The sequence below is a fragment of the Neoarius graeffei genome, chromosome 7, assembly GCF_027579695.1.
Source record: "Neoarius graeffei isolate fNeoGra1 chromosome 7, fNeoGra1.pri, whole genome shotgun sequence".
NCBI lineage: Eukaryota > Metazoa > Chordata > Actinopteri > Siluriformes > Ariidae > Neoarius > Neoarius graeffei.
In genome coordinates this window covers 50,008,093-50,032,461 of record NC_083575.1, presented here as the reverse complement: position 1 = coordinate 50,032,461, position 24,369 = coordinate 50,008,093, and the positions used below count along the sequence as shown (strand labels likewise).

Sequence of the window (24,369 nt, the reverse complement as noted above, 5' to 3'; positions counted from 1 at the left end):
GCGAGACGAGACTCTGTGGCATGCGTTTGACCAAGTGAGAGTAATCGATGGTCAAACTCTTCAGCCAAGCGCGGCACCAACCTTCCCCTATTTTGCCATTATTAAAGATAGATTGTACCGAGTGACGCAGGACACTCAAACTAAGGAACAAGTAACCCAGTTGTTAATCCCAAAGAGCCATAGGGAACTCGTATTCCATGCAGCTCACTTTAGTCCCATGGCTGGACACTTGGGGCAAGACAAAACACTAGCCCGAATAATGGCCCGGTTCTATTGGCCAGGGATTCGTGGGGATGTCCATCGGTGGTGTGCGGCATGCCGTGAATGCCAATTAGTAAATCCTGCGGCCACTCCAAAAGTGCCGTTGCGCCCTCTTCCTCTAATCGAAACCCCGTTTGAGCAAATTGGGATGGATCTCGTTGGGTCAGCATGGGGATATCGCTTTATTTTAGTTCTAGTGGACTATGCAACGTGATATCCGGAGGCAGTGCCTCTCCGCAATAACTCAGCGCGCAGTATTGCAGAAGCGCTCTTCTGCATTATCTCCCGGGTCGGGATTCCGAAAGAAATCCTGACAGACCAAGGCACTTCGTTTATGTCACGCACACTGCGCGAGCTGTATGGGTTACTGGGGATTAAGTCTATCCGCACCAGTGTCTATCACCCACAAACGGATGGATTAGTAGAGAGATTCAACTAGACACTCAAAAACATAATCCGGAAATTCGTTAGTGAAGATGTGTGTAATTGGGATAAGTGGCTCGAACCCCTGTTGTTCACAGTATGAGAGGTCCCGCAAGCCTCCACAGGGTTTTCTCCCTTTGAATTATTATATGGGCGTAAGCCGCGTGGCATTCTGGATGTGCTGCGGGAAAATTGGGAGGAGGGACCTTCACAGAGTAAAAATGAAATCCAGTACGTTCTTGACCTGCGCGCACAACTCCACACCCTCACGCAATTAACCCAGGAGAATTTATGGCAGGCACAAGAACGTCAAAGCCGGCTATAATGACAGGGGCACGCGCCTTAGAGAATTCACGGCGGGAGAAAAAGTACTCATATTATTGCCCACGTTGAGTTCTAAATTAGTCACCAAGTGGCAAGGGCCCTTCGAGGTCACACAGCAAGTCGGGGGTGTCGACTATGAGGTAAAGTGAACGGATAGGGGCGGGGCACTGCAAGTCTACCACCTCAACCTTTTAAAACGCTGGAATGAGGGGGTCCCCGTGGCGTTGGTGTTGGTAGTCCCAGAGAAGGTGGAGCTGGGTCCGGAGGTAAAAAAGATAACATCTCAGGCCACTCTGGTCCCTTGTGGAGACCACCTCTCGCCGACCCAACTCACAGAGGTAGCCAAGTTGCAGAAGGAATTTTCCAACGTGTTCTCGCCCCTTCTGGGTCATACCCACCTCACAGAACACCACATCGAAACGCCCCTGGGGGTGGTAGTGTATAGCCGCCCTTACCGCTTGCCCGAACACAAGAAAAAGGTGGTTCGGGATGAACTCAAGGCCATGCTCGAAATGGGCATAATCAAGGAGTCCCACAGTGACTTGAGCAGCCCAGTGGTCCTGGTTCCCAAGACTGATGGGTCGGTCCGGTTCTGTGTGGACTATAGAAAGGTCAATGTGGTGTCTAAATTTGATGCGTACCCAATGCCTCGCATTGATGAGTTGCTTGATCGGTTAGGCGCTGCTCGCTTTTATTCAACACTGGATCTAACCAAGGGATATTAGCAGATCCCCTTGACTCCTCTATCCCGAGAGAAAACGGCCTTTTCCACACCGTTTGGTTCACACCAATTTGTCACGCTCCCCTTTGGGTTATTTGGGGCGCCCTCTACGTTCCAGCGGCTTATGGACAGGATCCTCCGCCCTCATGCTGCCTACGCGGCCACCTATCTAGATGACATAATAATCTACAGTCATGATTGGCCGCGGCACTTGGAACACCTGAGGGCCATTCTAAAGTTGCTGAGGTGAACGGGCCTCACAGCTAACCCGAAAAAGTGTGCAATTGGGCGGGTGGAAGTACGGTATCTGGGGTTCCACTTGGGTCATGGGCAGGTGTGTCCCCAAATTAACAAGACTGCAGCGATTGCGGTCTGCCCGAGGCCCAAGACCAAAAAGGAGGTGAGGCGGTTCTTGGGGCTGGCTGGCTATTATCGTAGGTTTATACCTAACTATTCGGACGTCACCAGCCCGCTAACCGACCTCACTAAAAAGGGGGCTCCAGATCCAGTCCAGTGGACGGAGCAATGCCAACAGGCCTTCGCTGAGGTAAAAGCTGCACTGTGTGGGGGGCCACTTTTACACTCTCCTGACTTCTCTCTCCCCTTTATTTTGCAGACTGATGTATCGGACAGGGGGCTGGGGGCCATTCTGTCCCAGGAGGTGGAGGGTGAGGAGCGCCCGGTGCTGTACATCAGCCGAAAGCTGTTGGTGCGCGAAAGCAAGTACAACACAATTGAAAAAGAGTGTCTCACCATCAAGTGGGCGGTCCTCGCCCTCCGATACTACCTGCTGGGACGCCTTTTCACTGTCTGTTCGGACCACGCGCCCCTCCAGTGGCTCCACCGCATGAAGGATGCCAATGCGCGGATCACCCGTTGGTATCTCGCTCTCCAGCCATTTAAGTTCAAGGTGATCCACAGGCCGGGGACACAGATGCTGGTGGCAGACTTCCTGTCCCGTCGAGGGGGGGAGTCGGCTTCAGGCCAGACGGCTCCCCGGCCTGAGTCGGGCGGTGGGGGTATGTGGCAGTGGGGGCGTGGCCAAGCAGCAGTCTGTGAATGGAGGGTGGGGTCAGGGAAGGTAAGTGGCTAGGTCATTACACCTGATGTCAATTTGTGTGTGTGTGTGTGTGTGTGTGTGTGTGTGTGTTGCAGGGATGGAGTATAAAGGGAGGGGGAGAGGAGAGAAGAGGAATTCGCTCCCCGACCACAACACATGTGTGCGTGCGTGAGTGAATGAATGAGTGAAAGAAAGAAAGCTGAAAAGCTCAATAAAGTGCGTGTGTGTGAACACGAACTCTCGCCTGCCGTGCTTCTGTGCTCCATCCACATCGGGGATTACTACATGGACATACTTATTTTATTCAGTGTTTTAAATAAACGTGAGAATGTGGCAAAAGACCAGGAAAGTATGAGCAATTTCCTTATGCCTGTAAGGTCATTATCATCTTCCTCTGCAGAAATCACTGTAGTGTGTTCACTGGAGAAAAAAACTTTATGGACCAGCCACACTGATGAGGCAGAATTGCAGGTTGCCTGGCTTTATGAAGGTATGCCCAGGCATTTATTCAGTTACTCTGGTGTAACATCAAAATGAGTAAAAAGTCGTGGTCAGCCTCAGGGCACACTAAAAACAGTGTAAAGATTTACAGTGCTAAGGTTCTGCCTGGAGCCAGGATTCAGTTTCTCGATGACATCCTCTGTTCCATCTTTGTTGTAGAACAAAGCCACCTTCATGTGTTCTGATAAAAGTGTCAAAATGCTGGTGTGTAGGTGTGGAATATTTCAGCACTAATGATTGCTCTGAACCTGATGAATACACTGAAAACACGTTGCTCAGACAAAATATCAGCCAGTAAACAACTACAAGGTACCTTAAAACAAATGCAGTGACACTTTTCCTGCATTTCTAGCAATGCATTTGCCTTGATAACATGACAGATTTCACAAACAAATTACCACAATTTAACATATGTTATCTAAAATTAAATAGGGCAATTAAATAAAACTACAGTGAGTTTATGGAAAGCTTGGATCCCCGTTAGTCTAAAATCTTATGATATTAATTGTGGATGAGGGGAACATCATAACATAAAATAATTATAAAAGTTCTTACATTGGCCTGGACTATGATTAGATAGCGTGTCCTTTCTTCATAGTTCAGTCTTTCAGCAAGGACAATGTTACCAGACAGTGTGCTAGCCACCTGAACAGTCCTGTTTGACAACTGAAAGAGAAAGACACCATGATTAAGAAAGAAACAGCAAATGTAGGAAAGAGATTGTGCCATAGCACTTAAAAATTTCATAAAAGTTGAGGCACTTAAGACAGAAAAATTTTAGTATTTGAACTGCACTGTACCGGGTCATTCGGGTTGTACTGGATACCATATTCAATTTGGCCGTTTGGTCCATCATCAATGTCAGTGGCTCCGTTGTTTCCTGAGAAACCAGTGAAGATGGTGGTGCCGACAGGAGTGAGCTGGAGAGGCAGAATGTTCAGGTAAAACAAAACATAATCAAAATGATTATGATCAATTTGACAAATTCATTTATTTATTATCTACTTCATATGTGGTTTGTCTGTTCCTATAAGTTTTAGAATAGTCTTACCACCCAAAATACTGAATAAAAACATAATCATTGAGGTAGAATATCTGTACTACCTTTCAAGAATACTCACTTGATTAGTGGTTCCAGTTAAATGTATTTGTCACTTTCCTGTTATGCTGTCTATATTTAACCATGTGCTTTAATTAGAATAAAATCATCTTCCAATTCTCACCCAAGAAGGAATATATTAACTCAACCTAATATGATATGAACTCTATTGAACATTGAAATGATTTAGAAACTGAAAACAATTACAAAAAGCAAATCTTGTGTTAAAGCATCAGAATATCAGAAATCTTTCTCAGTGCATCACATGAGACTCAGGGCCAAGGATACAGTAAGCAGCTTCCTGCACCTCACCACATATTTTGGTTTCTTTCCCTGCAAATGCTGCTACAACTGCAATTATAACATTTAATATATAGATAAGCACAAAGGAGTACGCTATACAAACTTTAAAATGTTGTATTTTGAGTATTTTATTTTAGTTTAAATGTCATAGATACCATTCCTCTAATATTACAGCGATTTGCCAATGATTACAATATTTAATTAATTAATGAACAATATGCAGTATTTCATGAATAACATGGTTAGCATGACACTTTTTATCTGTTCATAGTTACGTTTAATGTTACATAACATCCATGAGACATGTATGCTGCTTAAAATGTCAGCACCTGCAATGTAAAATGCCCTCCCGAGTCCATGAATTTAGGACAGTATGAACTTACAACAAAAACAGCACAAAATGTTCGACTGATTTGGACAACACTAGCCTTTGATGTATGTCTTTGAAACAATAAACGATCCACCACAAGGAAAAGATCCATCCATCCATTATCTGTAGCCGCTTATCCTGTGCAGGGTCGCAGGCAAGCTGGAGCCTATCCCAGCTGACTATGGGTGAGAGGCGGGGTACACCCTGGACAAGTTGCTAGGTCATCACAGAGCTGACACACATGCCCCTTTTCCACCAAAGCAGTTCCAGGGCTGGTTCGGGGCCAGTGCTTAGTTTGGAACCGGGTTTTCTGTTTCCACTGACAAAGAACTGGCTCTGGGGCCAGAAAAAATGGTTCCAGGCTCGCACCAGCTCTTTGCTGGGCCAGAGCAAAGAACCACTTACATCAGCGGGGGCGCGGAGTTGTTAAGACCAACAACAATCGCAAGACCGCGAAAGGTCGCCATTTTTAAGTGACGAGAAGCAGCAGCTGTACAAACACGAAGTCATCCATTATTGTTGTTGTTGCTGCTGCTTCTTCTTCTTCTCCGTGTTGTTGTTGCTCCGAAATTCGCGCCAAGGTTTATGCAAACGCAGCGACGTAACTGACGTATACAGCGACGTAACTCATGTATACAGCGACGTAATGACGTGGCTCCCCTTAGAACCACAAGCTATGGAAAAGCAAACTGGTTCTCAGCTGGCTCGCAAGTTGAACGAGTTCTGAACCAGCACCAGCACTGGCCCCAAACCAGCCCTGGAACTGATTTGGTGGAAAAGGGGTAGAAACAACCATTCACACTCACATTCACACCTACGGTCAATTTAGAGTCACCAATTAACCTAACCTGCATGTCTTTGGATTATGGGGGAAACCAGAGCACCCGGAGGAAACCCACGCAGATACGGGGAGAACATGCAAACTCTACACAAAAAGGCCCTCGTCGGCCACTGGGCTTGAACCCAGAACCTTCTTGCTGTGAGGTGACACTGCTAACTACTACACCACCGTGCTGCCCCAAGGAAAAGATAAAATACTTTATTCAACATAAATAGAATTAGTAACAGAATAACTGGTGTGTGTGTGTGTGTGTGTGTGTGTGTGTGTGTGTGTGTGTGTGTGTTTTCTGGTATGTGGATTGGCTTAGGAATACTACAGGACTAAAACATAAAAGTGAGAGAAAACATTAAGAATGCAGGTGATAGGCAGAAAAGTCAAGATACAGCAGGATACCCCGAAACCCTGTGTGTGTATATAAAAAACAGCCATATCATTATGATCACTGACAGGTGAAGTGAATTACATTGATTCTCTCATTACAACGGCACCTGTCAAGAGGTGGGATATATTAGGCACCAAGAGAACAGTCAGTTCTTGAAGTTGATGTGTTGGGAGCAGGAAAAATGAGCAAGCATAAGGATCTGAGCAACTTTCACAAGGGCCAAATTGTGATGACTAGAATCTAGTCATCACAATTTGGCCCTTGTGAAAGTTGCTCAGATCCTTATGCTTGGTTGAGAGTGTTTCTCAACCACTGGGCCCTAGCCCATTACTGTGCCATCTACTGGGCTGCGAATTTTTTTTCCAAGTTGAAGCTAATTTTTAGCAGGGTACACCTGTTGGGTTGCATCTGTCATCACAGCCACCTCATGAGATATGCAAGACATGAAATGGTGGTCAGCTGAGCTCACTGTTCACAAAACATTACTATCGCTGGGTCACCTTGTTCATCGTTAAAATGCCCTATGCTTGCATTGTTTCAGCTGCTTGAATCAAACAAACCATGAAACTGATACATTTCATCTGGGTTCCCTGTGAGGTGGTAAAGCATGAAAGAGCAAAGGATCTTTGTGAATGATTTACCTGGAAGAGAAGAGCAGGGAGGATTGAGAATCTAGTGGCTGTGGTTTGTTTACACCCAATACTAAAACTTGTAGCATCCTCATAACCATCACAAAGACACGTACAAAAAGCCCTACTTATCCGGGCATAAACGATAGAGGATTTATCTTGTCGTGTCCTGATCCCCAGATCTTTAACCCAGCCACATATAAAAAGTTGTACTCCTCCATGCTCTTCCATCTGTTTGTCTGTGTAGAATGATGTCTGCAGCACCAGTTAGTTTGAGATGTCAGGGAACTCAACGGATGGATAATTTTCCAACTCGAAGGAAAAATCCTTCTTTGTTAATGTGTAAGGATCTATCCCACTGAGTGGTTTCTATATCCACTTCTTGGTTTTAATAATTTGCTTGTTTGCTGTACACAAACATGGCAATAAGTTCTAGTGTTAATGGACCTGACTCCACTTTTGGATCATTAATCCCTTTTGACTGAGAATGTCCTGCATGCATGGTTTTATGTTGGCTTCTGACACATCCATACAGTTTTAAATACAATACCTACAATTAAAAAGTGTGTTTTTATTGCATTTATTTAATTCCTGGGCTCCCATCTGTAACAGGGCATGATATTGCATCTCATTAATACACTTTACAAAAGGTTATTAGATTTTAATAGAATAGATGAGCCAAAATAACTGGGGATCTTTTTTAATGGGCCCCGACTCATCACAAGTATGAATAGGTGGGCCTTAAAGTAGAAAAGGTTGAGAACTCCTGGGCTAGATGACTGGGTCTGAGCATCTCCAAAATGGCACATCTTGTGGGGTGTTCCTGGTATGCAGTAGTTAGTACCTACCAAAAGTGGTCCAAGGAAGGACAACCAGTGAAAGGGTCATGGGTGTCCAAGGCTCATTGATTCGCATGGGGCATGAAGGCTAGCCTGTATGGTCCAATCTCACAGAAGAGCTACTGCAGCACAAACTGCTGAAAAAGTTAATGCTGGCTAAAACAGAAAGGTGTCAGCAATATATAGTATTTTATTTACGCTGACTTGAAAACCTTTTTGTGTTGTGTAACAATAGTAGAACCTACTTGGTACCAACTAGGAAATTCTTTTTCAAATATAAGGAATAATATGGACCACACTGTTCTAGGAAAACAACACATGCTGGTGTGGTATGATACTTGGCTTATACTGCAGTGATTTGCCAATGATTGCAATGTTTAATTTATTAAATGACATCATACTTTTGAATTTGTGGAAAATTTGTGAGACAAGTTGTTCCTGTTACCACTTATGCTACAGCAAGGACAATCATTCATTATCTTCTTTTTTTCCTCTTTCCTATTAAAATGTGGCTTGATATTTCTCATCTCATGTCTTTATCTCTAGCCGCTTTATCCTGTTCTACATGGTCACAGGCAAGCTAGAGCCTATCCCAGCTGACTATGGGCGAAAGGCGGGGTACACCCTGGACAAGTTGCCAGGTCATCACAGGGCTGACACATAGACACAGACAACCATTCACACTCACATTCACACCTCTGGTCAATTTAGAGTCACCAGTTAACCTAACCTGCATGTCTTTGGACTGCGGGGGAAACCGGAGCACCCGGAGGAAACCCACACGGACACGGGAAGAACATGCAAACTCCGCACAGAAAGGCCCTCGCCGGCCACGGGGCTCGAACCCGGACCTTCTTGCTGTGAGGCGACAGCGCTAACCACTACACCACCGTGCCGCCCCCGGCTTGATATTTTACTGAGAAAAAATAATGTAAAACTTCTCTGTCCTGAAGACCTGGGGAAATGTTAAACAAACACATTCTAACAAAAATAAAACCCTTCACCATATCAATGATAATAAATTTTTCTTTGTTAAGCTACACATTTTATTTCTGTGTCAGAGACAGAGGCAACTGCAGATGAGTGCTTTATTTAAAAAACAAAACAAAACTGTCAGACAGAGCTTTAATGGAGCACTGAAACAAGAAAAAGGCAAGGATCAGGCGATTAACAAATGAACTAGGGTGGACAAAAACAGAATCCAAAAACCAGGCCATGTTTGTTGGCCATGTTGCACTCTGGGAACTGGAGACCGATGCTGATTCTGGTGTTTATATGACCATGTTATATGTTTGCTATTATATGTTTATTAATTAATCTCTTTACTACTAGAAGGGCATACAGTAGAGTGTACACCTCAGCCAATCCACATATCAAAATCAAAATCACTTGAACTTAGGATAAATACTAAAACTGTATGCCAAATTTCATCAAAATCTGTTCACTATTTAAATTACGTTAGGAACAGACAAAAAATCCTGGATCCGCATACATATCCGGATTTGCATGAAAATCTAATCAATTGTTCCTTGGCCCATGGGCCAGCTTTCCTCAGAATTTCATCAAAATCCTTTCACTACTTTGAGTTACATTGGAAACAGACAAACAGACCAACAAATGGAAGCAAAAACATAACACAAAGTTGGCAGAGGTAAAAATAGGTTTACTATTAGTCTTAGATGATATGCAGTGTCCTCCATACATCCCTGTGTATGAGCTGTTACTATAGAAACAATGTAGTAGAATGAGCTTATTAATTTAAACATATTGCTTCTGTTACAGCCAAAACTATTGTCTGAGACAAGCTGTGACACAAGTCACACCTTCTAACTAATCACATTCAATAATTCAGCACTGTTGTGATCTAAAAAAACAATACAAAATAGATTCCATAAAGAATCTTTATAATTCTATATTTAACCTGCTGTATAACCAGTCTAATCTTTAAGGAACCATGTTTTCTTAATTTTGCAAAAGGGTTTTTACTTTTGTACTTTTATATACCATCCATGATTACCTGACTTTATGGAGACTTCATAAAGCAAAGTATCGATGTTGTTATCCAAATCAAGATGCAATTTTTATATATTGCTGTCAAACATCAAGCATTCACATTACCAAATTTCAATTAAGATGAATGAAAAAAAGTAAGTCGCTAAAAACTAGAAATATTTCAAAATGAAAACATTGAAATTGTTTACTCAATGTACAAAATGTTCAAGTAATGAGCTGTCTCTAAAGTCAAGGGCATGACTATTTTCTGAAGATGCACAGACCAGGTATTTACTATTGTATGCTCTTATAATGAAAATACAGACTAAACTGAAACTCAAAACACTATACAACCATATGAAATGCACCCAGACTGAAGCTTTATTGTCATGAAATAAAGCACAAAGCACACACATGAAGAAAACTATAAAACGATACACTGTCAGAAACAAGGGTACAGTAGGAGTCCATTTCTGTCCCCGAAGGTTCAATCTACACTACTGTAACCCCCTAGGGCTCATTATTGAACTTCAAGGTAAATATGTGTACCTTTTTAGGGTAAAAAAGGTAAGTACATGTTCCCAATCAGTATATAAATGTTACAAATAAGTACCTTAGAGGATACTGCCCTAGTGACAAGCCATTGTACCCTTAAAAATTACAATACTGTACTTTGTTTTCTGAGTGTACAATTAGCAGAAACACAAGCAAATTCAAAAAATTAAAAAAAGTTAGAAGCTCCACGACTGTTCTTTTGTTTTAACTTTGCTTTCAGGTATGTTATACAGTAAGTTCCATTACATGTTTCTCACAGTGTAAAAACCTACAAATAGCATAACATACAATTATTAAGCTGTCGAGATACAGCTTATCGGTATAGAACAACTAATACCAGCAAATAGTATTTTTGGGAAATACTACAGTCGATTATCTGAAATTGAGCATGTCTACAATGTAATGTCAAGGTGCCTGTTCTAGATGCAACTCCATCCATCCATCCATCCATCCATCCATCCATCCATCCGTTACCGCTTATCCTGTGCAGGGTCGCGGGCAAGCTGGAGCCTATCTCAGCTGACTATAGGCGAGGTACACCCTGGACAAGTCGCCAGGTCATCACAGGGCTGACACAGAGACAAACAACCATTCATACTCACATTCGCTTTAGTGTCACCAATTAGCCTAACCTACATGTCTTTGGACTGTGGGAGAAACCGGAGCACCCAGAGGAAACCCACACAGACACAGGGAGAACATGCAAACTCCACATAGAAAGGCCCCCGACAGCCACTTGGCTCGAACCCAGAACCTTCTTGCTGTGAAGCGACAGTGCTAACCACTACACCACCGTGCCACCTAAATGCAACTCAAAACTATAAAAATTTAGTTAGAAAGCTAAATAAAATGCATGTAAAAACTCTTTATTTAAAATATATTAAACTTTAGATTACAAATGTCAGTAAGTTTGACTAGAAAGCTCAAATAAAGCTACCTGATTTAGCTAGCTGACTAGTGGTGATACAGTATATCCCCACCACTAGTACATGTGAGATAATGCCGTCATTTTTAAATTAAGACCAACAGTATGAATGAGGGGCGGCACGGTGGTGTAGTGGTTAGCACTGTCGCCTCACAGCAAGAAGGTTCTGGGTTCTAGCCCAGCAGCCAACGAGGGCCTTTCTATGTGGAGTTTGCATGTTCTCCCCGTGTCTGCGTGGGTTTCCTCCGGGTGCTCCGGTTTCCCGCCACAGTTCAAAGACATGCAGGTTAGGCTAATTGGTAGCTTTAAATTGACCGTAGGTGTGAGTGTGAGTGTGAATGGTTGGTTGTCTCTATGGCTACGTTTACATTAGACCGTATCTGTCTCATTTTCTTCGCGGATGCACTGTCCGTTTACATTAAACCGCCTGGAAACGCCGGGAAACGGGAATCCGCCAGCGTCCACGTATTCAATCCAGATCGTGTCAGCTCCGGTGCTGTGTAAACATTCAGAATATGTGGATACGCTGTGCTGAGCTCTAGCTGGCGTCTCATTGGACAACGTCACTGTGACATCCACCTTCCTGATTCGCTGGCGTTGGTCATGTGAAAAACGGCGCGGACTTCCGCCTTGTATCACCTTTCATTAAAGAGTATAAAAGTATGAAAATACTGCAAATACTGATGCAAATACTGCCCATTGTGTAGTTATGATTGTCTTTAGGCTTGCCATCCTTCCACTTGCAAGTGGTAAGTGATATGCGCTGGGATCACACACACAGCGGCTCAGTCCCGAATCACAGCTTGTTCATTTCACTCGCGTGCTCTGTGAGCTGCGCAAGGCCGGAGTGCACACCCTCCAGAGGGCACTCGCTGTTCAGGGCGGAGTGATTTGGAGCGCAGGATGCCTGCGGAGCCGAGCGTATCCGTGTATTGGTATTGCTGTGTGCACGCAAATCGTGTATTGGTGTTGCTGTGTGCACACTAATCGTTTTAAAAACGTTAATCTGATGATCCGCTGATACGGTCTAATGTAAACATGGGCTATGTGTCAGCCCTGCGATAACCTGGTGACTTGTCTAGGATGTACTCTACCTCTTGCCCATAGTCAGTTGGGATAGGCTCCAGCTTGCCTGCGACCCTGTAGAACAGGATAAAGCGGCTACAGATAATGAGATGAGATGACATGAGATGAGATTTTCATTGTGTCTTCCAATATTCATCCCATGCTGCCCCTCCCACCTCTTACACAGCACATCTTCAGTGCAAAACTGCACATAAGCCTGTGTTTGCACCTCATGGGTGCTTTTCAGCAAAGGCTGAAAGTGTAACTGGGTAAAGTAAACATACATAGTAAATGTCATTCTTTTTTTTTTATAAAGATGATTGCGTAGTTCAATACAGTGTAGAGGCAAGAGAGAATAAAATAATTGACCTTGTGGAGGCAACTGTCATGTCATTTGAATGACAGAAACTCCAAACCATTTTCTAAATTACAAAGAATGTTTCAAGCACTCGGATGGTTTTGGCATAGTCACAGTTCTATATATAACCAATCCTTTTAACAAAGGAGCCTAGACGAACTCTTTTTCTAAGAGTGTAAATGCATACATGCCATTAGTCTAAGTAGATTTTGTTGTGGTCCAATTATGTTGCGATTACTTCAGTGCTTCCAAAGATTTAGAATGAGATCAGGAGCATTCTTGTTTTAAAGCACTGAATGACAAAACAGACTGAGAATCAATATCAGTTAGTATCTAATATTCTGCAGATTGCATTATGGAGTTCGACATTGCCACACTGACTGTGCAATGCATATCCACTTGGCTCTGTGTGTATAATCATAGTAATCAAGATATTGATAATCATTAGGAGGTAAAAATTTGGTTTCTCTTTGACCCATGCAAAACCTATGTCCTGAAGGCCCTTTTGGTTGGATTCCACTGCTTTCTGAAGTAAGGTAAGAGGCGGAAATGTGTTTAATTCTCCTGTCGAAGCTTATGTATTAACGGGCACACTGAGTCTCACAAATGCTGCAGCAACAGAGCAATTTCATGCTCAGCACCAATTCTCAGTTATGCTGTCGTCTTGCAATTCAGTGGAGGTGCACTGCTCTATACAATTATTAAGACATGTACAACAGGTCTACGTGTACAAATACACTCCAGGTGCTATTCACACAGCCTACTGCAGTACTGGCAGGGGAAAGACACACTTACCAGTATATAGCGGGGTCCAAAAGTTTGAGACCACACTGAAAATCTGGTATTTTTATATTTCATCTCATCTCATTATCTCTAGCTGCTTTATCCTGTTCTACAGGGTCGCAGGCAAGCTGGAGCCTATCCCAGCTGACTACGGGCGAAAGGCGGGGTACACCCTGGACAAGTCGCCAGGTCATCACAGGGCTGACACATAGATACAGACAACCATTCACACTCACATTCACACCTACGGTCAATTTAGAGTCACCAGTTAACCTAACCTGCATGTCTTTGGACTGTGGGGGAAACCGAAGCACCCAGAGGAAACCCACGCAGACATGGGGAGAACATGCAAACTCCGCACAGAAAGGCCCTCGTCGGCCACGGGGCTCGAACCCGGACCTTCTTGCTGTGAGGCGACAGCGCTAACCACTACACCACCATGCCGCCCGCTTTTGAAACATTTAAAACAAAAAAAAGAGAATGTTCAATATCTTGAATATTTAATATTCAGGATTCTGCACTATTTCTACAGTAGGTCCCTATTTAGATATAAGCAAAAGTGTGATATTGACCCTGTTAACTGCTTTGTACAAAAGGTCAGATTTTCCTCGTGCCTAATCTTTTATTGAAGCATGAGATCAGATGACACTGACAGATTTAATCTAAAATGGAGTCCATGCCAGCTTGACTTCACATTGTCATTAAAGCAAAGGAAAAAAAAAAAGACATACACAATCCTAAGAAACTCTGAAATTCATGTAAATATTTCGGAAGATTCTACTTTTCGCTCAAGTTGCCGTCAATAATATCATTTGTAATGAAAACTGTTGTAATCAATTAGAAAAGAATGTAAAAAAAAAAAAAAAACTCATTTTCACTTGTAGCCTCAGTTTCCAACCCTGCACATTTTAAAGTTTTCCCCAGCTGAACACACCTACATGAAGTCAGGAAGGGCTTGTTAAATAGCTGATTAAGTGGCCTGTCAACTAGAGGTGTTAAAGCAGAAAGAAAAAAAAATGCAGGGGAGGGCAAACAAGGTACACCACTGAATCATTCCATGAGCCTGTGTGTGTGTGTGTGTGTGTGTGTGTGTGTGTGTGTGTGTGTGTGTGTGTGTGTGTGTGTGTGTGTGTGTGTTTCCAGTTTTGACAGAATTAGAAAAGGAGAAACAAATTTAGCTCTGATGGACAAAGGGGAAAATGCAAGCAGACTGTATAATTACTTCAACACTGCTCACGCGCTTGTGCTCTCTCTCTCTCTCTCTCTCTCTCTCACACACACACACACACACACACACACACACCTATCACCAATGAACAATGCATACCAGGATTATATCAATCACTTTAATCAAGATAAGCTGCATGGCTTCGCTACTCGGTCTAGAGCTTTATGCACACAGTAGACAGCACTGGCCAGTGATTGGTGCTGAGCTGTATTTGACTCATCTAAAGACACTAAGTCACTAAAATGAAACTCTTGCAGCCTGATGCACAGCTACATTAGTCATGCCAAAGTACTGTCATCAGCATATACAATTTTGCCCTGATATTAAATCACTGCTTATTATTTTGCATGTTGCTGAGTGAAATTGAGCTGCACTAAAATTAAAAATGCAGAGAGAAAGAGACTAAATGCACTAAGACTAAAGGGAGCGTGAGGGGGCTGGAAAGGACATGCTTAACGTCTCCAGTCCTAGCCAAGATCAAGTATATACACTGTGTACGGCAGTACCATTCAGCCATTTAGTCATTTTACTCTACCAAGACAGACGAAAGGACCTGTTTTTGCTCCCTGACTCCCAAATTAAATCAGTCTTGAGTATCGGTCTGAAAGAAAAAGAAAGAAAGAAAGCACAACTTTATTCATCACACACTTGTGAAATTTCCTCTCTGCATTTAACCCATCTGAAGCAGTGAACACACACATGCACGCACACGTGAGCAATGAGCGCTCACACATACCCAGAGCAGTGGGCAGCCATGCTAACAGCACCCGGGGAGCAGCTGGGAGTTAGGGGCCTCACTCAAGGGCACCTCTTGCTGTGAGGCGACCGTGCTAACCACTTACACTACCTGCCTCCTGTTCTTAGTCTGTCCTCGTATACAAAAGCATCAAAAGACTAGCCAGACCTATAAATAAAAAACAAATTTCCAAAATATACACACAATCAACTGGAACTTTATGCTTACAATTTTTTTTTCACAATATTTGCAACTTACAAGGATGAAATAAAAAAAAAAACTATACTAGTTGTGTAAAACTGTTATGAATTAGGCTACAGATCACTTCTGCAACCTTTGAGAGATCTCCCAATTATCATATGGAAAAAGTAATATGCTGAGTTGGGAAAAAAAATATGATGAGTGTACTGTGACCACCTGACACCCCCCATCACACACACACACACACACACACACACACACACACACACACACACACACACACACACACCTGTGAACCCATTTCAGAGTCCAGCCTTATTAAACCCTCACAAAAACTCTTATTGAAGACAAAAAATCCTTCCAAACTAAAAACGAGACAACTATATGTTGTTTTTGAGGCATATATTGAAAAACAAACATGGAAAAACTTCAGTAGCACTTTTTCCACGTCATAATTTGCTATATAAAGTTCATGATCATGTCCATCCCATAATTCACTTCATGAAATTTAAGATGAAGTCCATCAAATCAATGCTCCTGATTGTACTCAGAGGCTGCACATCTACCATAGCCAGCTGAAGCTGATGGTCTGATGGCACCACCTGGCAACACTGGTCTGTGTTGAGTTTGCACTGCAGTTGGGCTGTCAGTGTGTCAGGTGCCATGGACTTTCTGCAGTCAGTCATAATTCTCCTGACTTGAGAAAATACTCATTCTTTCCACCAGGGCTCCCATTGCTTCTTTCTCAGTGTTGAATACTCTTTCAAAACTACTCAACTGGAAAAACAGAATGGCTCTGAGCCCTTTTGTTCAGCTCATGATGGCATGAAATGTTTTTCGGTTTTATGTGGACGCTTGACTTTCGAGTATGATATCGAAGTCTGAGCTTTCAAGTGCCTAGCAAACCTAGCCGCAGGACAATAATAGCCAAGATGTTGTGAACGAGACCATCTGCCTCCATAATACAATGGTTTCAAGTTTGATTTTCTACTGCAATAAAAGCATTTGGGCGAAAATCTAAGAACCCATAAGACTATTACAATCCCGATTCCAAAAAAGTTGGGACAAAGTACAAATTGTAAATAAAAACGGAATGCAATAATTTACAAATCTCAAAAACTGATACTGTATTCACAATAGAACAGAGACAACATATCAAATGCCGAAAGTGAGAAATTTTGAAATTTCATGCCAAATACTGGCTCATTTGAAATTTCATGACAGCAACACATCTCAAAAAAGTTGGGACAGGGGCAATAAGAGGCTGGAAAAGTTAAAGGTACAAAAAAGGAACAGCTGGAAGACCAAATTGCAACTCATTAGGTCAATTGGCAATAGGTCATTAACATGACTGGGTATAAAAAGAGCATCTTGGAGTGGCAGCGGCTCTCAGAAGTAAAGATGGGAAGAGGATCACCAATCCCCCTAATTCTGCGCCAACAAATAGTGGAGCAATATCAGAAAGGATTTCGACAGTGTAAAATTGCAAAGAGTTTGAACATATCATCATCTACAGTGCATAATATCATCAAAAGATTCAGAGAATCTGGAAGAATCTCTCTGTGCGTAAGGGTCAAGGCTGGAAAACCATACTGGGTGCCCGTGATCTTCGGGCCCTTAGACGGCACTGCATCACATACAGGCATGCTTCTGTATTGGAAATCACAAAATGGGCTCAGGAATATTTCCAGAAAACATCATCTGTGAACACAATTCACTGTGCCATCCGCCGTTGCCAACTAAAACTCTATAGTTCAAAGAAGAAGCCATATCTAAACATGATCCAGAAGCACAGACATCTTCTCTGGGCCAAGGCTCATTTAAAATGGACTGTGGCAAAGTGGAAAACTGTTCTGTGGTCAGACGAATCAAAATTTGAAGTTCTTTATGGAAATCAAGGACGCCGTGTCATTCGAACTAAAGGGGAGAAGGACGACCCAAGTTGTTATCAGCGCTCAGTTCAGAAGCCTGCATCTCTGATGGTATGGGGTTGCATTAGTACATGTGGCATGGGCAGCTTACACATCTGGAAAGACACCATCAATGCTGAAAGGTATATCCAGGTTCTAGAGCAACATCTGCTCCCATCCAGATGACGTCTCTTTCAGGGAAGACCTTGCATTTTCCATCATGACAATGCCAAACCACATACTGCATCAATTACAGCATCATGGCTGCATAGAAGAAGGGTCCGGGTACTGAACTGGCCAGCCTGCCGTCCAGATCTTTCACCCATAGAAAACATTTGGTGCATCATAAAACGGAAGATACGACAAAAAAGACCTAAGACAGTTGAGCAACTAGAATCCTACATTAGACAAGAATGGGTTAACATTCCTATCCCTAAACTTGTGCAACTTGTCTCCTCAGTCCCCAGACGTTTACAGACTGTTGTAAAGAGAAAAGGGGATGTCTCACAGTGGTAAACATGGCCTTGTCCCAACTTTGAGATGTGTTGTTGTCATGAAATTTAAAATCACCTAATTTTTCTCTTTAAATGATGCATTTTCTTAGTTTAAACATTTGATATGTCACCTATCTTCTATTCTGAATAAAATATGGAATTTTGAAATTTCCACATCATTGCATTCCGTTTTTATTTACAATTTGTACTTTGTCCCAACTTTTTTTGGAATCGGGGTTGTAGAATATACCTGTAAGCCTGACAAAAATTGAAAAAAAAATCTAAGATTTATGGCTATTCTTTATGGGTTGACAGGTATGCACACTCATTGTACACTCTCTGACTCCCAGTGAAGCCATGTGTCATGGTACTGACATTAAAATACATATCAAAAGTCCAATGAATGTTAATGTTTACTCTATTAAACGGGGAGTCATCAATTCTGGAGAAAGCTTTCTGATATATGAACTCAACAGCCAAACAAATACCTCCCTTCAGTGCTCCTTCAGAAGCTCCACCCTCCAAATTCATGGACGTGCATTGCCAAGGCAATGGCATTAACAAGTGGCCGAACTGACCAAAAGAGAAATTTGGCAGAATCCAGTGAATGTCTCTCTCATAGCTGAAGCAAAATAAACATTGTAATATAAAACCTCATCAAACGAACAACATGCAAGCACAGAAACATCAAAACCACAAGGAAGTAAAAACTAGCAAGGATTAATTGTTTAGATTGTTTTCACAAAACTAAAGTGACCAAAGAGAAGACCGTATGATTGTATCTAAGCTAACAAGGAAAGTAACGTTATCTAGCATAGTATTTCAAATTAGGCATCAATTGAAATAACCCCATTGTGCTAGGTCTATGTGGCTATAAAATCCTTCGCAAACGTTATAACAACAAACACCATGATCAAGTCAAGTGTCATGATTGTCATTTCAACTATATAGGTACAGCTGGTACAGTACACAGTGAAAAGAAAACAACATTCCTCCACAGCCATAGTGCTACATAACAACACAGAACTACGTGAGACTCCACAAAACTGCATAAACTACACTTACATTGCAAGACAGTATAATAACTACTAAATCAGGGTAATAGTAAAAAAGTTAGAACACAGTTTTAGTGTTTATAAAGTGATTAGCAGTAACTAGAAACTAGCACCAAATTCTTGCACCATTCCATGTTGATGTAAACACACAAGCAACCACCATGAGCCTTACTGCAGAGAGATGAATTTCTGTCAGCACAAAATGAGTCAACCCCATCTAGCTGAATAAACGTTTACTATGTAGTCTGCTGGAGTCGGATGTAGTCCAGTTTATTGTCCAGGGAGCAGCCATTGGAAAGTAGGATGGACGGGAGAGCCAGCTGGCTATGGTTTGTTTTCTCTGGCTTCCTCTCCTGGCCGATGGCCCTCTGTCCTCTCTTTTTCTTTGAGGTTTATTGGCAGTTGGCAAAGAATGATTTGGTATTACCACCACCAACTGGTATAGAGTGTGGATCACCGTCATTCTCGCTCCCACCACACCCTTTCTCCCTATCTCCCCCCTCTCTTTCCCTCGTCCTGTGCATGAGTATTAATGCCCCATCCCCTCCTGGTGATTGGCTGGAATAGTGTTGTATAGCTTAGTCTGAGCCACTTTGTTACCCATTTAAAGAGCCAGAGCTGTGTGAACACTACATATTTTTCAGCATGCACACAGTATGGACAGCTGGCAGACCATGTGGAGATATGCATTAATGAAATAAGTGTATCGGATTAGAATCAATGACTGCACCTTTAAAAGAAAGTATACATGAATCTGTCACAGGATCCCACTGAAGCCATGTATCAGTGGAGTTCTATCAGCAGTGCTACTGGCTACTGTGGACATTTTATACATGCTGCACTGTCCTGCACTGGCTCAAACATGTTCCAGCATGACAATGCAATGGGCAGAAAGCAAGGTCCATGAAGACATGGTTTGCCAAGTTTGAAATGAAAGAACTTGAGTGGCCTGCACAGACCCCTGACCTCAACCACACTGAACACCTTTGCAATGAACGAGAATAACATCAGTGCCTGACCTCTCTAATGCTCTTGTGGCCGAATGGGCGAATCCCCACAGCCACGCTCCAAAATCTAGTGGCAAATAAAGGACTGAATCTCAAATAGGATGTTCAATAAGCACATATGAGTCTTATGTTCAGGCATTCATAAACCTCTGGCCATGTATGTGTATGTCTAATATGACATGAAATGTACCGGCGTAAGATTATGAAGCAGTAATGATCTCACCTCATTGATTGCCACATAATAGCGAGGCTGCTGGAACTGCGGTACATTGTCGTTCTTGTCGCGTACCACAATGCGCACCTCATGCAGAATAACAGTGCCCACCAGCTCATTAGTGCACTGAACCTGAACCACTATAGTGGTAATGTATCTGGGGGGCTGAAAGAGAGGAAAATAGAAATATCTGATAGTTTTGACCTTGTGGGGACATCTGGCTGGTCCCATTGAGGATTTTTATTTAAAAAAAATTGCATGCAAATATCAGATATAAACAGCCATTAACATTCTCTCTCTCTCTCTCTCTCTCTCTCTCTCTCACATCTGAGAACTAATGTGTACAGCACGTGTAGTCTACTAGTATTTAAGGTTGCACCCCTCCAGAAAACAATAACATTACACCCCTTTAGAAAGCTATTTTAATTATTTAACATGTTTCAAATAATTAAATCACCACAGCAGCTAATAGTGTTGCTTCTCTATGAGCTAATTTTTCCTTTTATTAAATAAAATACACTGTGTACACAATTATTAGGCAAGTAAGTACTCTGACCCTACCATTATTTCTATGCATAGTTTCCAACCCCAAGCTACACTTGAATGCTAATTAGATTTAAGCATTCTCAGGTGGTATTTATTTGTGTAATGAAGGAGGGTGTGGCCTAAAGTAATTAACACCCTATATTAAGGTGTGCATAATTATTAGGCAGCTTCTTTATCTCAGGCAAAATGGGCCAAAAAAAGAGATTTAACAGACACTGAAAAGACAAAACTTGTAAAATGCCTATTAGAGGGCTGCAGCAGTTCCAAATAGTCAACAGGGTCACAAAAAATGTGTGGAGAAGAAAAGGCACAAATTAACCACAAAAGACTTGAGAAGGATTAAACATGAAGCTACTGGGAACTCACTATCCTCCAGTGCCATCATATTCCAGAACTGCAACCTACCTGGAGTGTCCAGAAGTACAAGGTGTTTGGTGCTCAGAGACATGGCCAAGGTAAAGAAGGCTGAAACATGACCAAAACTAAACAAGACTCACAAGTTGAAACGTCAAGATTGGGCCAAGAAATATCTGAAGACAGATTTTTCAAAGGTTTTATGGACAGATGAAATGAGAGTGACTCTTGATGAACCAGATAGATGGGCCTGTGGCTGGATAACTAATGGACATATGGTACCACTTCCACTCAGACGCCAGCAAGGTGGAAGGGGGTACCGGTATGGGTTGCTATTATTAAGGATGAGCTAGTTGGACCATTTTGGGTTGAAAATGGACTTAAAATCAACTCCTAAACCTACTGCCAGTTTATTGAAGATACATTCTTCAAGCAGTGGTACAGGAAGAAGTCTGCATCATTCAAGAAGGCCATGATTTTTATGCAGGACAATGCACCATCATATGCATCCAAATACTCCACTGCTTGGCGAGCCAGCAAAGGCCTTAAAGATGACAGAGTAATGGCATGGCCCCCTTCCTCACCTGACTGAAATCCTATTGAGAACTTGTGGGCCCTTCTTAAACATGAGATTTACAGTGATGGAAGACCACTCTGAACAGCATTTGGAAGGCCGTGGTTGCTGCTGCACAAAAAGTTGATCGTCAACAAATAAAAATACTAACAGACTCCATGGATGGAAGCCTTAGGGCAGTTATTGAAAAGAAGGGTGGCTATATTGGTCAATGAATATTTTTGAAATGCCAGAAGTGTTTATTTGTTAATTCTGAGTTGTTTATTTGTTACACTTACTCTAAAAATTAAAATAAATAAGTGAGATGGGGAAATTTTAGCTTTTCATTTAGTTGCATAATAATTCTGCACACTAAATGTTGCCTAATAATTGTGCACACTTTTATATATTCCCCTGAGAAAGCCTAAACTACCTTTTCCTTTGTTAAACATTCAGGTTTTAGGTTTATTAACAATTTGAATTGACTGAGAGCACTGTATTTGTTCAACAATAAAATTAATCCTCAGGAATACAACTTGCCTAATAATTGTGCACACAGTGTATATGCAGTTTCCTTAAACTGACTTCAAAAACTCTCTTTGTATGTTTGTTTGTGCTTATTTTTGAGTGTGAGTATGTGTGAGCATCCACTCACATCTCGGTCCAGTACTCTTCCAGTGCTGTTGAGGTAGAGTCTCTGGAGGATAGGGTCCAGTATAACCCAGTAGTCATAGTTCCCCAGTAAAGTAAGAGATATTGTCCGGCCCGGGTCCTGCGCTCGACCATTAATCTCCATGTTCTCCACCAGAATTGTACCTGAAAGAGAGAGAGAGAGAGAAAGAAATTGTTATGGCATTTCAAAAATGGCCTTTACAATATGATGACTATATCAACCTTGACATTTGAAGGGAGTTAAAGTTGATTACCATCTTTGTACAATGGTAAGGATGTACCGAAAACATTGGTAATGACTTACTTAGCACATGAATGATTAATAATGTGGATGCTAATCAGCCACATATTCAGAAAGTCTGATTTTAATAACATAGAATGAAAACACTGTACGTATGTATAGGTTTGGAGTGTAGTACACTTTTTTCTTTCCTATTGAATATTTCACTTATGCCATTGAACATTTATTCAAAGTTGCCGAGGAACCTTGGATAACTCCTCCATGCAGAACATTCAAGCTACTTTATACAGTTTTTGAGATTCAGACTCCGAGACTGATATGGCCATGACAAATCATTGATTGTGTTCTCACATTTTGGGATTTGGATGTCATTATTCTGCTAAAAGATGTGCAGTACATCAACTCTACATCTAAATCTCCTAGCAGAGTGGTCCAGGTTTGGGGCTAAAATATCCTGGTGCTTGCAATTCACGACACTATCAATCTTTAAAAAACCCTGGATCACAAGTTCTAAAGCATCCGCATATCGTCAATATAATAACTATCTTATTTTACAGTGAGTATGAGGTGTTTTTCCTTGTACGCAGATTCCTTTTCTCTTTTTTTCACCAAATATGCTGATGGTGTACGTAAGCAAAAAAGGTCGGGGTTTTTTTTGTTTGTTTGTTTTGTTTAAATCTACTCTGTTTATAATATTCAATTTCAAGTGTGGTTCCAGTGGCAGTGAAATTCAGAGGCTGCATTTTGTGAGATTCTCTCAGGAAGGGCTTCTTTTTTGTTGTTATTGCTGTTTTTCTTATTGAGGTGGCATCTAGCTGATATTGGTTCAACTAAGCAACTAAATTCTGAAACATAAAAATCTGAAACATAAGCAGTTACAAGTAGTTTCCTTTCCTGTTTCAGAAAATTTGCCACTAATTTCTCTTCTACAAAATATGATTGTCCGATATATTAAGTGTTTAAATTGTCCATGCAAATATTTACACTCACCGGCCACTTTAATAGGAACTTGTTCTTGATTCTAAGATCACTGGCAGGAGTGGAACCCAATGTGGTCTTCTGCTGTTGCATGCCGAAATTCTTTTCTGCTCACCATGGTTATAAAGAGTAATTATATGAATTACTATATTTTTATACTAAAGCGAATGTTCGTGTGAATGGTTGTTTGTCTCTGTGTCAGCCCTGCGATGACCTGGCGACTTGTCCAGGGTGTACCCCGCCTCTCGCCCATAGTCAGCTGGGATAGGCTCCAGCTTGCCTGCGACCCTGTAGAACAGGATAAGCGGCTACAGATGATGGATGGATAAAAAATGCCAATATTTGGAGCTGACTTTTTTTCTTTGCATGGAGCTTGTGTTTACTTTTTTTTTTTTAATGAAGTGATGGCAACGTTTTATTGCTGTACCCATAGTTTACAGCTGTAATGAGCTTATTGCCAGGGTGTTGCCCAACTTCTGCAGCTCAACTTTATATTGTTACCAGGACAGTCAAGATCTTTTGTGGTTATAATCAATCAATCAATCAATCAATCAATCAATCAATCAATCAATCAATCACATACATACATACATACATACATACATACATACATACATACAGTAAGAGAGAACAGAAATGTGGTAAAATATCAGTAGTACTGCAGTATCATAATAAACATCTGCCCATAAGTGTGTAATGTCGGTCTTGTTAGAATGTATAGGTCGTAAATTGTTCGCATAATAGACGAT

At 41.8% G+C, this 24,369-nt stretch overlaps 1 protein-coding gene across 1 annotated transcript in view; it reads right to left on the bottom strand.

Annotated features, from left to right (window-relative positions):
* pcdh15a (protocadherin-related 15a) overlaps positions 1–24,369 on the bottom strand; it is a 396,434-nt gene that overhangs the window by 283,017 nt on the left and 89,048 nt on the right. The window contains exons 4-7 of the mRNA XM_060924719.1: positions 22,385–22,545; positions 20,286–20,441; positions 4,091–4,210; positions 3,813–3,956 (exon numbers count right to left, since the gene is read on the bottom strand). Coding sequence (XP_060780702.1) covers positions 3,813–3,956; positions 4,091–4,210; positions 20,286–20,441; positions 22,385–22,545 — 581 coding nt within the window. The remainder of the gene's footprint in view (positions 1–3,812; positions 3,957–4,090; positions 4,211–20,285; positions 20,442–22,384; positions 22,546–24,369) is intronic.